At 48.9% G+C, this 17,087-nt stretch overlaps 1 protein-coding gene across 1 annotated transcript in view; it reads left to right on the top strand.

Moving 5' to 3' along the window:
* The window catches only part of CRHR2 (corticotropin releasing hormone receptor 2), a 115,912-nt gene that overhangs the window by 55,891 nt on the left and 42,934 nt on the right, over positions 1 to 17,087 (top strand). Inside the window, exon 3 of the mRNA XM_035129604.2 lies at positions 2,884 to 2,990. Coding sequence (XP_034985495.2) covers positions 2,884 to 2,990 — 107 coding nt within the window. The remainder of the gene's footprint in view (positions 1 to 2,883; positions 2,991 to 17,087) is intronic.

The following is a 17,087-nucleotide window of genomic DNA, read 5'->3' as shown; positions in this document are numbered from 1 at the left end:
GATTTTCTAACACAGATTTTTCTCCCCACCCCTTATCACAAATGCTTGAAGCATGATGTATAAAAACTAACTCCTCTTGGGATAAAAATTGTCCAGACTCATAAATAAGAACTACTGAAGCTGAACACCGGCTCCCTCGGCCAATAACGCGATATGAGCGCCGCAACCCCAGAGTCGGTCACAAATGGACCTAATGGTCAGGGGTCCCTTTACCTTTTACTACTGATATTGTTGTTGTTGTTGTTGTTGTTTGTTGTTGATTCAAAAGCTTTACTCACAAAACTTGTTCCAAAAACAGACACAAAACAATCAATGATACATCCAAATAGTTGTATAAATCATATGCTTTTCAAAGCATAGGTTTAGCTTCTTAAAAACATAACATAGCTATGATCAAGGCTAAAAACAAACCTCTGTCTCTTTCCTAGCCTGCATTCTAGCCTAAGACTATGTTCTCCTGAAGAGAGACCATTATCGCATCCTTTGTTCTCTGTGGTTTTCAGAGAAAGACAGCTCCCTTAAAGATGGGGATTTGTGACTGAATAACCACTCACATGATCTAAAGTTAAACATCACATAAGCGAGCAGAGCAGAAGAACACCCTAAGTTGATTAGCACCCCATTAGATGCCCAGGAAGCTCTCTAGTTTAGCTCAATGGAAATTTCCAACTTCAAACCCTTAGCAAGACGCATAGAGAGCATATACAGAGTTATTTCCATTTCAGTGTACAATTAAACAGTTAGACTTAACACCCCTCACACGACTTTCTGCCACTCTTGGCATCAGGGGGGGGGGACATGGGGGAGCTATGCCCAAATAGCTTCCTTTCACAGGGCTAGTCATATCTGACCAGTTTATATTCAATACTTTCTGTCATGGGAGTACTGAAGGTTCTCTCCAGCAGTCAGGAGCAGAAACATTCCCAGAAGTCCCCCTCGGTGTTTGAAAGGCATTAAGATATTTGTCTGGTAGTTCCTCATTGGTTTGCCAAAGTGCTTTATAAATATCAAAGCAGAGGAATATTCCCAAGTGCCTGCTCAGATCTCAAATGAGAAAGAGAGGCAGGGAGGGAGGCTGGGTTTATGACCAAATACTTCCTCGTAATTCCAGTTTTGATTAAAGCTCTGATTTAGCCTGCTTCCAATGACCTTTTTCCTGCCGCTTGTTGTTATTCATTTTTTAATCTCCATGGATGGAATATATTATTTTCTAGGCTGACCAGATGCAACCAGCCCATTTCAAAATGCTAAAAGAGCAGGGGGGGGGGGTTCCCCAACCTTCCTCTCCAAACTGGGCTGAATACATAGGAGCCGACTCCTAGGGGCCATGGTCCCTTCAGCTCCCCCCAATAAAATATTTGAGGACTCCCTCCAAAATTAATGGGCATTGCTATTCAAATGTTATGTGCATGCCTCATCTTGTTGTGGGGCATGACTTACCTGCCCCCCCCCCAAAAAAAACCCATTTTATTCAAGTTGGCACCCTGGATGAATACAGTATTAACTGTTGAAGTCTCTGGTGAGCCAGACTAGAGCCACATTCACACCATACACTATGATACTACCTACTTTAAACCATCATGGCTTCCCTCCCCCAAAGGATCCTGGGAACTGTAGTTTGCTAAGAAAGGGTGTGGAGAGTTGTTTGGAGATCCCCATTCCCCTCACAGAGCTACAGTTCCCTGTGAAGAGGGATTGACAACTCTCAGCAACCCTTGACAGACTACAGCTCCCAGGACACTTTGGGAGGGGGACCAGTGGTCAAGGATGATGGAAGTTGGAGTCCAGAAACAGCTGGAGACCCGAGTTTAAGAAACACTGGTATAACGCGATGCAATCTTTCAGTTGGCCAAGCTATGTGAGGTGATTTGCTTGCCTAAAAGCGTAGGCAGGTTACCACTTTCTCAACTGATTCGCCATATCTTAATGTGAAGGTGAAGAACCTCTGACCTTCAAGACCTTCAGCAGTAAACGGCAACTCATATCATCTCAGGCCATTGGTCATGCTTGCTGGGACTTCTTCTTCCTTTGGCGATCACTCGTAGCCGAGTAAGATTGACTTCCATAAACACGGTTTTAACAATGAGTCCGTAAGTGACTGTGGAGGCCAATTCTGGATCCACACGTCCTTCCACAGTGGAGACATTGGTTTCCAGGTGGGAGTTGATTATGGTGAGGGTTTGCCAAGCGTGCCTTCCTCTTAGCACATTTCTCCCTTTCGTCCTCAGTTTGAATGTCTTCAAAGCCCATGACACCTTTGGTAAAGGCTGTTCTCCAACTGGAGCACTCGCAGGCCAATGTTCCCCAGTTGTCAGTGTTTATGCTACATTTTTTTAGATTTGCCTTGAGACAGCCTTTAAACCTCTTTTGTTGACCAGCAGCATTACGCTTTCCATTTTTATGTTTGTAATAGAGTACAGTAGTACCTCTACTTACGAATTTAATGCGTTCCGAACGCATATTTGTAAGTCGAAAAAAATTGTAAGTCGAATCCCATAGGAATGCATTGGGAGAAAAAATTCGTAAGTCGAAGCAACCCTATCTAAACCGCATCCAAGATGGCGGACGGAGCTCCATTCGTAAGTAGAAACATTCATAAGTAGAGTTATTCGTAAGTAGAGGTACCACTGTAGTTGCTTTGGAAGACGATCATCAGGCATCCGCACAACATGACCAGTCCAACAAAGTGGATGTTGAAGAATCATTGCTTCAACATTGATGATCTTTGCTTCTTCCAGTACACTGGTATTAGTTCGCCTGTCTTCCCAAGTGAGTCCAGCAATCTTTTAAGGGCCATAGGAGGGGCCACCCTGCCTTGATTCAGGTCCATAGATTCAGGCTGCTTTGCTCATGAGACCCCTCTTTCTGTTTTCTCACCCCCAGACGAAGCCTGCTCTTTATTACCAAGTTGCCATGATCATAAACTATGTGGGGCACTGCATTTCTGTAGGGGCGCTCATCATCGCCTTCCTGCTCTTCCTGTGCTTGAGGTGAGTAATCGGCCCTGGCTGTGCAGCTTGCAGACATGTTAGCAAACTCCCTTAGCAAACTCTTTTCAACTGCAGGCAGACTCTGCAGCTACTGTGGGAAGAGAGAAAGAAAAGGGGCTATATATTTTGCAACTCTGCAACCCCACTGCACAAGCCTAGACATTAATATTAAGTAGAAAAAAATTCCTTCAAAAAGTATCCCCCTTGGCTAACAGAAGACCATGCAAAACCCATCTCAAGTAAGATCATTACAGCTCGCCATTCCCAGTCGTTGCCTTGTTGCCTTCACCTTGAAGGACTTCCAGGTCTGGTGAACAACAGGAGTTAAGGATGGGGGGGGGAATGTTATTCTGTTCCCATTTGAAGATGAACAAGAAAGAAGATTCCACCTAAACATTAGGAAGAACTTCCTGACAGTAAGAGCTGTTCGGCAGTGGAATTTGCTGCCAAGAAGTGTGGTGGAGTCTCCTTCTTTGGAGGTCTTTAAGCAGAGGCTTGACAGGCATATGTCAAGAATGCTTTGATGGTGTTTCCTGCTTGGCAGGGGGTTGGACTGGATGGCCCTTGTGGTCTCTTCCAACTCTATGATTCTATGATTCTAACCTATTGAATTCTCACTTTCTGCAACAATGCACAGCCACCCTCCAAAAATTTGCACTTTTCTGAATTTTGCAATGCACTACCTCTTCAGCCAGGAATTTGGCTTGCTGACTTCTTATAGCCCCTTTAAATGTATTTGCAGGAGGGGGAGGTCTATTGATTTGTGGTTTTTGTTCTTGTTTTCATTACACATTTTGCCTTTTTATATTGTCTTTTATGTTGTGAACCACCCTGAGATCTGCAGATGAAGGCTGGTGTTCAAATTTGATAAAAGAATAATAATAATAAAATACTCCAGTCAGGTAATGTGCACAAAAATGCATTTAATGGGGCATAATGTGCATGCATTAATAGGAATTAATTGCAAATGCATTTTATTAGGGAAAGCTCCTTTGCAAAATGGGCACATCAGGCAGTATCGCAAACAAAAAATGTGCACATTCAGAGAAATTTGCACCAAAATGCTGGTGCGTTTTCATGAGGAATATATATGTGAAAATGTGAAGCAATGAACTAAAGGCTAGAAAACTGAGAAACCAAGAGAATGCAATTTCACTCAAACCTGTCCTCTGGCTTCCTGCGAGAAGAACTGGAGTGGGGGAAGGGGGTGAGTGCCGAATATCTTCATCCCTCTTTCTGTCTCCTGAGTCACTTTGTCTGCTGATCTGCGGGGCAACAATAGCAGCTGCTCTGCCAACTGCTGATGAAGTAGAAAGAGACGAGTAAATGCGATTGCAAAAAGGAAAAAAAGCAGATTGAAAAGTGGGGGGGGGGCTCCTGCAGAGAAGCTCTTTCTCAGTGATCCTTCATGCGCCGTAATATCCCTGGGGCGGGATATGAACCGCCGGGGTGCTGCTGTCCTTGCAGAAAACATGACTCTTTTTCACACACAGGGGCAGCAGCCAGGTTAGGACCTCGTTCTGCCCAGGTGGTTAGCAGATGCCCTTTCATTCATCATCCTGCCAAGTCAAGGGAGGAACAACCAGCCAATTCAGCAGCAAAGGTTTCTGGCTAAGCAGGGCAGGCAATGGCTGTGTGTGTCTGGAAGAAAGATAAAATCATCAGATAAGTGTGGGGAATCTCAGGCCCGTACTGGGCCCCGACGGAGCAGGTGGTTCCACTAAATTGCGAACCACCTGAAAGAGTCTCCTGCTGCTGTTTTCCGCAGATGCAATAGAGGCGGTGAAGAAGGTCTTCTTCACCGTCGTTATCGCCACTTGGTAGGCTTGACGTTGAGCTCTAACCCATGTCCGTCAGATTCAGAATGAGTTTTCTGCCACCACCAGCTCTATAGCCGTCTCAGCGATTGTTTCATTGCCCTCAACTCCGGGGAAAACCATGGGGCTGTCCGGGCTCCATGCAATCAGAGAGGGCACTTCGGAGCCAGACAGTCGATAGCCCTGGTTAACTCCACATTCCAGCGGGCCACCAGGGAATCAGCTGAAAGGCCATCAACGTGGGATAAAGCATCCCCTACCATTCTCTGGAAACCATGTGGATCCATTAAGTAGCGGGGGCGGACCATGAAGTGACTCCTAATACAACTGAGTTACACTGGTGGCATAATGACAAGTGAGATGGGCAACAAAATCTGCAGCAGGTTTTCTCCCTCCTTCAAGGATGCTTAAGGAATTCTGCTCCCATTTTTTGTTTCCTGGCAGACTCGAAATTCTGTGGCTGCTGAATATTCTCAGTCCTCATTGGGCTCTTGGGGGTTTCTCCACCATCCCCGCTTTGGGATTGTTTGTCTGTTTGTTTGTTTGCAAACATCAGCATTCCCCAAGCATGCTAGCCCCTACCTTTTATTTCTCACTGCCCCCGTTTGGCTCTGTTTCTACTGGCACACACCACCTGTGTTTTGCAATTAGAAGGAGCAATGCTAGTATCGCTGTTGGGTATGGATGTCTGTTCGGAAAGCTAATGCTTTGCGCAACCATGTTGAGCTTGTTCTGGGGGACGCAGGGGTTTCTCAAAACAATAGCAGTCAGGGTGGGCAAAGATCCCTAAAAGATTGGAGCGAGTTGCAACCGGTCAAAGTAGGGTGACAGTGTTGTCTCGTATAAGGCAGATTTATATGTTCATACAAAGCTGAGCTCCCCCTCCCTTGCTGGAGGAATTCCTGCTTGCTGGGTGAGGAATTCAGACTTACAACAGCTGTTGCAGGCTGCAGATGAAGAGCTTTAATAAATAAATAAATCCCTGTATTTGACAGCTCTCGCAGCAAGGGCAAACTTGTACATAGAAAGGTAGAAAGTTCTCTGGAAGGTTAAAAGTACACGGGGCAAGTTTTGACGAGGATTTTTTTGCATAGGAGGGTTAAAGGTTCATCCTGGGAACCTGGAGATTAAAATTAAGAAACCGTCCCATTTTTCTGTGGTTTTTTTTATGTGCACTGTTTAGAAATGCAAATAAATGGAGTTCTATAGAATTGTCGGAAGGAAGGAAGGAAGGAAGGAAGGAAGGAAGGAAGGAAGGAAGGAAAAAGGGAGGGAGGGAGGGAGGGGAAAGGGAGGGAGGGAGGGCTGGAACACTCTTAGAGTTGGAGCACTGGAAAATATTAGAGAGCAGAACTGGGCACTGTAGGAAGAAGGAACTCAGAAAATACTATGAAGGGAAACAAAAGCTGAATTGAGGGATAAAAATTATTAAGTATTAGCTTGGTTAGGGAAACAGTCTATAATAGTTCTAGATGACTACATTTATTTCTCTTTGTTTTTAAAATTTTGCTCTTATGGGTAACGGGCTCCAACTGTAAAATTATGGTTTTTTAACTCTAAAATCATTTCTTCGGTATCTGTTTATCTTGTTGTTTTGCTAAATATAAAAGCACAATTTGTGGGGGTGGGGGGGAGATGTTTTGAAGTCCCACTGTAGACCTTGCAGCTAAGTACCAGACTTCTCTAGCCAGTATTGGGATTGGGTTGGGCCGTTTAAAGTCCAGCATGTTCGCAGGCAGTTCATTCAACTTCCTGCCTTTTCATCCTAAACTCTCTAGCAGAAGTCATGTTCTTTTCCAGGTGCTTTTGATGCCCCTGAGCAGCAGGAAATGTGCAAAATACCTACCGGTTACCAATTCCTGTTGGGAACATGTGTGTTCCCTGGCTCAAGGAAAACTGCAAAGCTGTTCCTTTTGGAGTTGGTTTCATCCCAATCCTTAAACCATCGCAACACTTCAGCCCAAATGTTAGCCTGTTCTCAACAGCGAATGGCTTTATCCTACAAATGTATTACCACACCATCAGGGCTGTCTCTAGGCCCGGGCTGGGTGGCGCAAGGCGCCAGGGCGCCTGGCCACCAGGGGCGTGGAAGGGGCGCCGAACGGCTGGTGTCTGGGAGTAGCAGCTGCCGGCGCCCCCCACCCCCCACGGCGGCAGTAGCATGCGGCCATTGAGCTTCCTACACTCTAGGCGGGAGTCTCGCTGGTTCTGCTTCATGGAGGAAGTTCAATGGCCACGCGTTACTGCCACGTCCCGGAGCAGCCGCTGGAAGGAGGCGTCAAGGAGGGGCCGGTCCAGGGTGGGAGGCCGAGTAGCCCCCTCTGCGGGAGGTGGGCTCTGCGCTTGGAAAAAATCCTTGAGACTTCGTTCTGTCATCCTCAAATTCAGTGTTCCCTACAGAGCTCCTAATATTGATTCTGGCTCTGAGGAATCCATACCACCTTTCGCCAGCTTCGTGTGTGCCAAAGACTTTTCTGCCTTTTGGGGTCTCTCTCTAACAAAATCCATTTGAGCTTTGCACCATATAACGAAATCTACAATCTAATCCAGGCATCCCCAAACTGCGGCCCTCCAGATGTTTTGGCCTACAACTCCCATGATCCCTAGCTAACAGGACCAGTGGTCAGGGATGATGGGAATTGTAGTCCAAAACATCTGGAGGGCTGAAGTTTGGGGATTCCTGATCTAATCTGTTTCAGCATCATGTCTTTCCCCTGAAAGGAGAGCAAACTGTACAAAAAGGAATCCGCCAGTTTCTTGAAAGGTTATCAGGAGTACCTTGCTGCAAAGATTAGCAAGGTGGACATATTACACGGGGGGACTCAGCTACATTAGTCAAGAAACAGCATTTTGAATGTGTTATAAGCATGCAACACCAGATGGCGCCAGAGAGCAAAACAAAATTCTAAGCAATTTTCCATAGCGGTTTTTTCCCCTTGTGTTATAACAATTTAATTTGTGGCTTATTTATAGTGGGGGTGGGGTTTCCTGTGTGTAGATCTACCCAGGATCAGAGCATGCCTGGTAAGGTGCAGTCGCAAGGGAATCTCGGGTGTTCAGTGCTTTGTTTAGAATCATAGAATTGTAGCATTGGAAATGACCTATGACGTGATTTATTCCAACCCCCTGCAATTTATATCCTGCCTCTCAAATGTAGTTTATCTCTCTCTCTTTTTTGGTTACAATATTTATTGATATTGCAAAACACAGGTGCAAATAATTTCCGCAACTGTTCCTTCTCACTCAGAAAAACATGTACAAACATACATATATTATTCAATAAATCAGCATATGCCAGCTCTTTTAAAAAATCCAGCTTATCCTTGGTCCTGTAGCTCCAACTTGTAATGACAGCATATGATTTTAACATGACAGAAGTTTACATGCAGTGGACATGCAGTGAAGTTAAATGTTGGGAGATAAAGGACAGATAAAACACTTCTTCGTGCAGCATGTAGTTCATCTATGGAACTCACTGCCACAGGAGGCAGCGATCAACACCAGCTTGGGTGGCTTTGAAAAGGTTTAGACAAATTCATTGAGGAAGAAGCTACCAATGGCTACTAGTCATGCTGCCTATACTCGGCCTCCATGGTAGGAAGCAGTAATGCTTTTGAATAACAGTTGCTGGAAACTGCAGAAGAGGAGAGGGTTCCTGTGCTCAGGTAGGTCCTGCCTGAAGGTTTTGCACAGGTGGCTGCTGTGAGAACAGGATGCTGGACTAGATGAGCCAATGGCCAGATCAGAGGCACTGGATCATGGGAGCTAAGCTGTTTTGGGCCACCTCAATATTTTGGGGGAGCAATCCCAGCCTCCCCCTGCAGGGCCAGATTTAGGTTTGATGACGCAACCCATATCCTTATCTTAAGCTAGCAAAATTCCCCCAGAGACAGAAAGCAAACAGACTGGAAATAAAAAGATGGTGAGAGTGTTCTTGTGCTGGAGTCGTGCTTAGGGCCGGATTACTGAAGGTAATGGGGCCCTTTATATGTCCAGCTGTCCTTTGTCAACAACAAATTGTCACTGTTTTTTGTGTTGAATATATGCTATATGGTAATTTATGGACCTGTTGCTGTATGTAGGTTTTAAATTATTTCTCTTTTATCTTATATTTTGGAAATGTACCAGGGTTTTTTTTTCCTTTATTTTTTTGGGTGGTCCCCAGGAGAGTGGGGCCCTAAGCTATAGCTTGTTTAGCTTATATGTAAATTTGGCACTGCCCCCATGTGTGGGGCACACCCCACACCCCACTGCAATTACTCATTTTAATGATCTGGGTCATTGCCAGAACAGAGTCATTTGGGCAGGCGCTGGAGTGTTATGTACTGAGCTGAATCATAGAACAATAGGATCCAGAATCAGCAGTCTGATTGGTCCGCAGGAGCCACCCAATCCAACTCCAGGTGGAAGTGAATCCGCAAGCTGATTGGCCTGCAGGAGCAGCCAATCGGGCAGCTGGCAGAAGTGAATCCGCAACCTGATTGGCCTGCAGGAGCAGCCAATCAGGCTGCTGGCAGAAGTCAATCCACAAACTGATTGGCCCACAGGTGTAGCCCTGAAGTAGCCAATCACACACAAGCCCATTGTGTAAATAATGTATATAAGCAGATGGTTTTGGGAATATATTTCAGGGAGCAATGTATTTCGGAGTTGCGCTGAGATATGGGTGGGCTTGACCTGCCCCTTTGAGCACTTTCCCTTCCCCTTGATTTCGAAGGGAGGAGGGAGAGATGTATGTGTTTGACCCACTTCCCAGTGGAAAATCAGCAGAGCGTAGAAGTGCTGGGCTTTTCCCGATTTGCACTCACTGCTTTTTAATGAGAGATGCTTGAGGAATGCATCTCAAATGGATTTTGATAATGGGTTTGTGAAATCCAGGGCACTTGAGTTGTGTCTCATGCGGAATTGCTTCTTGTGTCAAGGACCCACTTCCGTCCTAGTGGCTTATTTAAGCGCCAAGATTTATTTATTTATTTTTAAGGCTGGGAAGTATGCACACCAAAAATATGTAATTAAGACCCCCCAAAATGCACAATTGCTCAGTTTGCACTCAGGTTCTTCCATGTGGTTTAGTCGTTCAGTCGTGTCTGACTCTTTGTGTGGCAATGTCCCTCCCTCCCCAGAAATAATGCACAAGACACCGAGAAATAAGTTTAAGTGGGTGAAAAGGCCACAACTTTATTGGTTAAGGATGTGGAGCGGTATTGGCTTAGGCATTGGACCCTAACCGACTATATCCGACTGTAACCCGTGTGTTACAGTCTGGGAGAAATTAACCACCAGAAAGGAGCCCAGTGATATGTATCTACTGAGACACCTTCTGTGGCCACCGTTGGGGGGTGCTCTCAGGCCCTGACCTCCGTAGGCCCAGGACAAAGCTACCGCCCCCGGAACCCCTTTAACGGGATTAAATCTCCAAATTTGGGCAGAGGATGACGTAATCTGCCCCCACCATTCTTTATCTATGCAAATTTCCAATGCCTAACCACCAAACCAAGTTGTGACGAAATGCTATGAGGTAGGCGAAAAAACCAGATTGGCTAATCCAAGTGGAAAAAATCCTACCCGGCCCCACGGCCAACCGAGGCGACCGACTAATTCCATAGCAGCGTCGGCCTACCTGCCTGACTGCCTAACCAAGAGGGCGGGTGGGTGGGTGATCCGATCGCTTCCGTAGCCAGGTGAAGAGAGGCAGCGTTCCCGCCTCCGGCCCAATTTAAACGCGGGGGAGGCCCCGCCTCCCGGCCGGCCCTATTGGTCAGCCGGGGTGTGACGGAGGCGGGAACCCACTCCCGCGAGAGGGCTGAGCTACAGCCCCCTCGCGAGGGTCGGGATGGGCCAAGCCCACAACACCACCTCCGTGAAATGCGGAAGTGGCTTTGTGTGGCAATGTCCCTCCCTCCCCAGAAATAATGCACAAGACACCGAGAAATAAGTTTAAGTGGGTGAAAAGGCCACAACTTTATTGGTTAAGGATGTGGAGCGGTATTGGCTTAGGCATTGGACCCTAACCGACTATATCCGACTGTAACCCGTGTGTTACAGTCTGGGAGAAATTAACCACCAGAAAGGAGCCCAGTGATATGTATCTACTGAGACACCTTCTGTGGCCACCGTTGGGGGGTGCTCTCAGGCCCTGACCTCCGTAGGCCCAGGACAAAGCTACCGCCCCCGGAACCCCTTTAACGGGATTAAATCTCCAAATTTGGGCAGAGGATGACGTAATCTGCCCCCACCATTCTTTATCTATGCAAATTTCCAATGCCTAACCGCCACTCGAGCCCCAAAGGCTCGCCGCCAATACCCTCACACCCGTAACCAATGCTCCAACCCCCTAATTATGTCACCTAACCAAATGTCGTTCCCTTGGGGTGAAAGGTGTACTCCGTCATTACGATAAAGGGCTGCTTCAGAGCGAACTATCTCTGGGTGGGAAATTATCTGCCCATTCAAATCAAGGACCCTGCGCAATACAAATGAATTCAATAGCCTCCTGGTTCTGTTCAACGCCTTCGGGCAGAGCCCCTCACGCCAAACGCGCCTCTGCAGCAAGGCGGACCACAGCAACGTCATCCCCGGAAAAGAAGCCTGCAGCTTGTCAAAATCCTCGAATATATTCCATTTCAATTCCACTGCGTTTCGAAACGCCAAATCATTCTCCCCCAGCTGTATGAGCAGCGCATGGGGGGCCCCAACTGAAGCAGCCCTTGCCAAGACAGCAGGCAGGAGTTCTTTCCAGCGCATTCCTCGCCTGGCAATCCACGATACTTTGACATTTTCTGGGAGGCCGAGATCATTCCCCAGACCGGTTTCCATTGCCCTTTCTCTGGCCCAATGCACAATGCTGTGGCCCGCAATCCACACATTGATGCAGCGCCCATCTGAAAAGCAAACAATGACAGGCGGGGGATCAGTTAGGGCTTGCAGCTACGAGGTGGGTCGCAGGTAACCCCTATAAGCATTGGACTTCCACCTTCCCAGCTCCTGAATCCTTTCAGCTGAAAGGCCCAAGTGCATCGCGGAGGTTGCTGCACCAATACGAAAGGAGTGGGCGGAGAACTGGGTCGGGTCAACGCCACACAGCGAGAGGGCCTTGCGTAAAACCCGTGTGAACTGGGAGCGCGTGAGCTTAGAACCGTCCTGGTGGATCAACAGAGGGTCTGTGCCGGTCGGTCTCTGATAAAGGAAGTGCCTGAGGTCCCGTACTGGACAAGGGCCTTGGCCGCCTACTGCAGGGAGGCGAATGGTGGCCCCCAAACCCCGCTGATCAGTTTTTGAGCGGCGGATGTGCACTACTGCCAACGAGCTAGATAAAGATACATCCTGCATTCTGATCCCCCGGGAAGACCCGTTAGGGTGGTCCTCACATACTACTTCTCCCACTCTGAGGGCCCCGAAGTATGCTAGCGAGAAGGCCGCGGAGAACAAGCTCGCCTCATAAGGAGACCAGCATAGGGACGTCAATTGACTGTGAATCTTGCACAGCAGGTCGAAAGTAATGGGTCTCCTGGGGTCACCGGCTGGCGGCTGCAGCCTACGCCAACCTTCCATGGCCCTGCGCAAGTGGAAGTTATCGCAAGGGTCCGTGGAGTACAGGGACTTGCAGAAGAAAGAGATCGCTGCTGTATGTATATTAAGAGTCTTGGCCGCACGGCCCAGTTCCCTTAGGTGAACCACATATCGCATGACCTCCCTCTCTGTGGGGGGGCCCAAAGGTGAAGGGGAGGGACCCTTATTTCTGAATTTAGAGAATTCTGCCCAGACGCGTTTGTAAGAGCACAGAGTCGAGGGAGCAACCGATGCGAATACTCCCTTCAAGATTTCTCGCTCCCAAGGTTCCATAGGGATTCCGGGAATGGCTCTGGACACTGCTGCGCCTCCGGTGCCAGCAAGCGGAAGCGGTCCATCTGGAAACGAGACAACGCATCGGCGATATCGTTATTGACCCCTGGAACGAATTTGGCAGTGAAGTGCAAGTTCAGTTCTAGACTGCGCAGCACGAAGGCCCGGAGAAGGGCAGACACCCTCACGGAACGGGATGATTGTCTGGACATCACGCTGACCACCGCTTGATTATCAGTCCGGAAGCAGACCCGGTGGTTCCTGAATTCCTCGGCCCACAAGTGCACCGCCACCACGATTGGGAAAAACTCCAAAAAGGTCAAATCGCATGTGACCTCAGAGGCATGCCAGCTGGTGGGCCAAGGCTGCGCACACCATCTGCCCTTGAAGTAGACTCCGAAACCCAAGGACCCGGCTGCATCTGATTGTACTTGGAAATCTGAACTTAAGCTCAGATTGTCCTGCCAAAGTGAAACTCCATTGAAGTGATCCAAAAAGGTTAGCCAAGCCTCGAGGTCGGCCTTCACTCCCTTGGGTAAACGGACCCTGTGGTATGGGCGATTCAGACCTACGGTAAGTCTAGCCAGACGACGGCAGAAGGGGCGTCCTGGCGAAACCACCCTGCACGCGAAATTGAGATGCCCGAGCAGAGATTGAATCTGTTTAAGTGTGACTTTTTTAAGGGGAATCAGTTGTAAGATTAATTCCTTAAGAGCAGACAGTTTATCCAAAGGTAAGCGTGATGTTTGAGCCATGGTGTCCAGTTCGATGCCCAGGTAAGTTAAGGAAACTACTGGCCCTTCAGTTTTTTCGGCTGCGAGTGGCACCCCAAGCTCTCGAGTAAGGGAAGCAAAGGCCTTCATAAGCCTTGCACACTCCCCATTATTCGCCCCGCCCACGAAAAGGAAATCATCGAGATAATGTGTAACACCTGCTAGGCCTGTTTTAAAGCGAAGGGCCCAGTCCAAGAATGTGCTGAACGCCTCAAAAGCTGAGCATGCGACAGAGCAACCCATCGGCATGGCTTTGTCAATGAAAAACGCACCCCCGAACTTGAAACCCAACCACTTGAAGTCGTGAGGGTGAACCGGCAGGAGCCGAAATGCTGATTCAATATCGCATTTGGCTAGGAGTGCCCCTTTACCGAATTGCCTAACCAGTTTAACAGCCTGATCAAAGGATGCGTATTTCACTGTGCAAAGGTCCTGTGGGATGCCGTCGTTGACTGATTTACCTACTGGGAAGGATAGATTGTGTATAAGCCTGAATTCACCTGGGGTCTTTTTGGGTACCATGCCTAGGGGGGAAATGTGGAGGTCCGGTATGGGAGGTGTCACAAATGGGCCCGCCACCCGACCTGCAGCGATTTCTTTATTAATTTTCTTGATTGCTATATCTGGCCTATCGCGCACGGATTTTTGGTTAGGTGGGTCACCAGCTAACGGCGGGGTAAGCACAGGGATTCTGAAACCCCGCGAGAAGCCGTTCCAAATGTACGAGGAAGCGGTGGAATTGGGATAGCTGTTTAACAGAACGCGCAGTGGGGGAAGTTTTATGGGTGTGGAAGCCAGAGATAGGGACTTATTAGTATCTACTCTGGCCAGCGGCGGGTCCCTGGGCGGCACCTTGGGGGTTCCTAGGACCCTGGCTTGAGCCCCCTCCTCTTCCTCCCCGAAAGGGCTGCCTCCCTTTGTAGCAGGAAACTCCAGGGTGCTGGCCAAGACATTTGTCGCACTCATGTGCGTACTTACAATTGGGCCTCTGACAGAGGCCCTTGTTGTATTCCCAGCAGACCCTGCGACGCGGGTCCTTCCTGGGCTCAAACCTGGCTGACTTTTGCGGCTCCGCCTGCTTCTTTTCGACGAAGGGCACCACGTGGTTACTCCAGTAGTGCTGATTCCTCTGGTCCCAGCGCGTCCTTGAGTTCTGAGAGGCGTTTCTACGGAAATCCTCATCGTAGTTAAGAGCCGCCGCCTCCCCCGCCATTGAATAGGCCAGCCTAACGTCTGCTACGTAGGCCAACAAATGCATTGCCCTCTTGGGGTATGCCGCTGCAATTACTGCGACCCAGATGTGGATACCGTCCTGCCAATTCTCGAAAGTGCGGTCTGCCCGCGGGGTTCTATACCTACGCTTACCGAACTGCTTCCTATTCTCCCCCTTTCCTAGCATTTTCGACAGGGGCAGCAGCGTGAAAATATCGATGTAATCGCCGTTTAGGATCTTCTCACGCTTCCGGTTTGACAGATGGGACCCCAAAATTATGTCAATGTCGGAATTGGTGGATGATTTTGCCTCTGGCACCAACCCACCACCCCTACATTCAAGGGTGCCGTTAAAACCCTTGCGATGGGAACTAGAGCGTCTCCTGTGTACCCAAAAAGGAAGGCCCATCTGGTCTTCTGCCACCCCCCAATAGTCCTCCATGGGAATGTCCGCATCAGAATCGGATCGCTTCCGTAGCCAGGTGAAGAGAGGCAGCGTTCCCGCCTCCGGCCCAATTTAAACGCGGGGGAGGCCCCGCCTCCCGGCCGGCCCTATTGGTCAGCCGGGGTGTGACGGAGGCGGGAACCCACTCCCGCGAGAGGGCTGAGCTACAGCCCCCTCGCGAGGGTCGGGATGGGCCAAGCCCACAACACCACCTCCGTGAAATGCGGAAGTGGCTTTGTGACCTCATGGACCAGAGCACGCCAGGCACTCCTGCCTTCCACTGCAGTTTGGTCAAACTCATGTTCGTAGCTTCGAGAACACTGTCCAGCCATCTCGTCCTCTGTCGTCCCCTTCTCCTTCTGCCCTCCATCCTTCCCAACATTAAGGTCTTTTCCAGGGAGTCTTCTCTTCTCATGAGGTGGCCAAAGTATTGGAGCCTCAGCTTCAGGATCTGTCCTTCCAGTGAGCACTCAGGGCTGATTTCCTTCAGAATGGATAGGTTTGATCTTCTTGCAGTCCATGGGACTCTCCAGAACCATAATTCATTAGCATCAATTCTTCGGTGATCAGCCTTCTTTATGGTCCAGCTCTCACTTCCATACATCACTCCCCTTTCTCCATTCACCATTCACTGCATTAAGCATTCCAAGGTGTGGCTGTGGATCTTAGGGAGAGTGGTTGATTGTCCAGAACTGGTGGTTGTAAGTTTATCTTGTCTAAATTCTCAGTTGGGAATAATCTTTCTTCATTCCCCCCCAGTTCTGCTGCTACTGTCTTACGATGGCTGCTGTTAAAAGGACTGGGAAGGAATTTCCCTGCATTGGCAGGTTTCGCCTTCCGAGTAGCAAAATGTCACAACTTTGGTGGTTATAGGCCTTGGGCGGAATCCTTTAGTCTATCTTCCCTAAATGGGGGGAGGGGTGTAAAGCGGTGACACCCCCTCCTGTGGTGGCGATCCCAGGGTTCCCCATTAAAGGGGTTGTGTTGAGGGGAGTCATACGCTGGCCATACGCTGAAAGGTTGTCAGTGCACTCCCCTATGTTTTGGTGAAATGGGGGGCAGGCTCTCTGCTTAAACATACGGGTTCCAGAGCCAATCCAATCCCCAGACAGATTGGTTAACCCTGATGTGCCCCAGATCCCCAGGATAAACTCCCAGTCCCTAAGCCAAGGCATAGCTGCCAAGTACCCCGTTTTCTCCGGGAAACCCCCGTTTTTACTTACCTTTTCCCGGTGGTCCCCCGTATCACTTCGTCTCCCGTTTTTCTCCGTTATTTTCTCCTGCCGGCGGCCATTTTTTTCCTTTCTGATTTGCCCTTCTATGGGCACCAAAAATGGCCGCCGCCGGCTTCAAAAGTCGCATCTACGCATGTCCAGAAGTGCATAGACGCTACCTCCGGTGTTGGCGGCGGCCATTTTTGGTGCCCATAGATGGGCGGAGCGACACCGGAAGTTGCGCCAACGCACTTCCTGACATGCGTAGAAGCGACTTTCGAAGCCGGCGGCGGCCATTTTGGGTGCCCATAGAAGGGCAAAGCGACACCGGAAGTTACGTCGACACAACTTCCGGTGTCACACGGCTGCCGGTCCCGGATTCTGCAGTCCGGGACTTGGAAGGTAAGAGCCAAGGTGTTCCTACATCTTAAAGTTTAAAAGAGTTGTGGCCAATTTTAATCCCATAACACGTTGTCATGAGTCATTATTCCATCCGGGTGTCGCCTGGGGTCAGGGGGTCTCCGCATGGGCACGCAATTACTCGCCCACAGAGGAAGATGCTTGTTGCCTTTGTGTGCAAGTTCTTGTTCTCAGTTTGCCGCCTTCTTCTTCTCATCCCCTGGCCAGTAACTTACACAGCAGCAAAGGAGTTTCGGCCTCTCGTGCTGGGCCATCTTTACCCAGCCCTGAAACTGACCCAGGTTCGAATCCTCGCACCAGTTTCTGTCACTCAGCTTAAGCTACTTCACACAGTGTTGTTATGAGGATTAAATGGAAGAAGAGAACTGCAGGTC

The sequence above is a fragment of the Zootoca vivipara genome, chromosome 12, assembly GCF_963506605.1.
Source record: "Zootoca vivipara chromosome 12, rZooViv1.1, whole genome shotgun sequence".
Lineage (NCBI taxonomy): Eukaryota > Metazoa > Chordata > Lepidosauria > Squamata > Lacertidae > Zootoca > Zootoca vivipara.
Note: the sequence above shows the minus strand (reverse complement) of the source record. Positions and strands in the feature narration are given on the sequence as shown.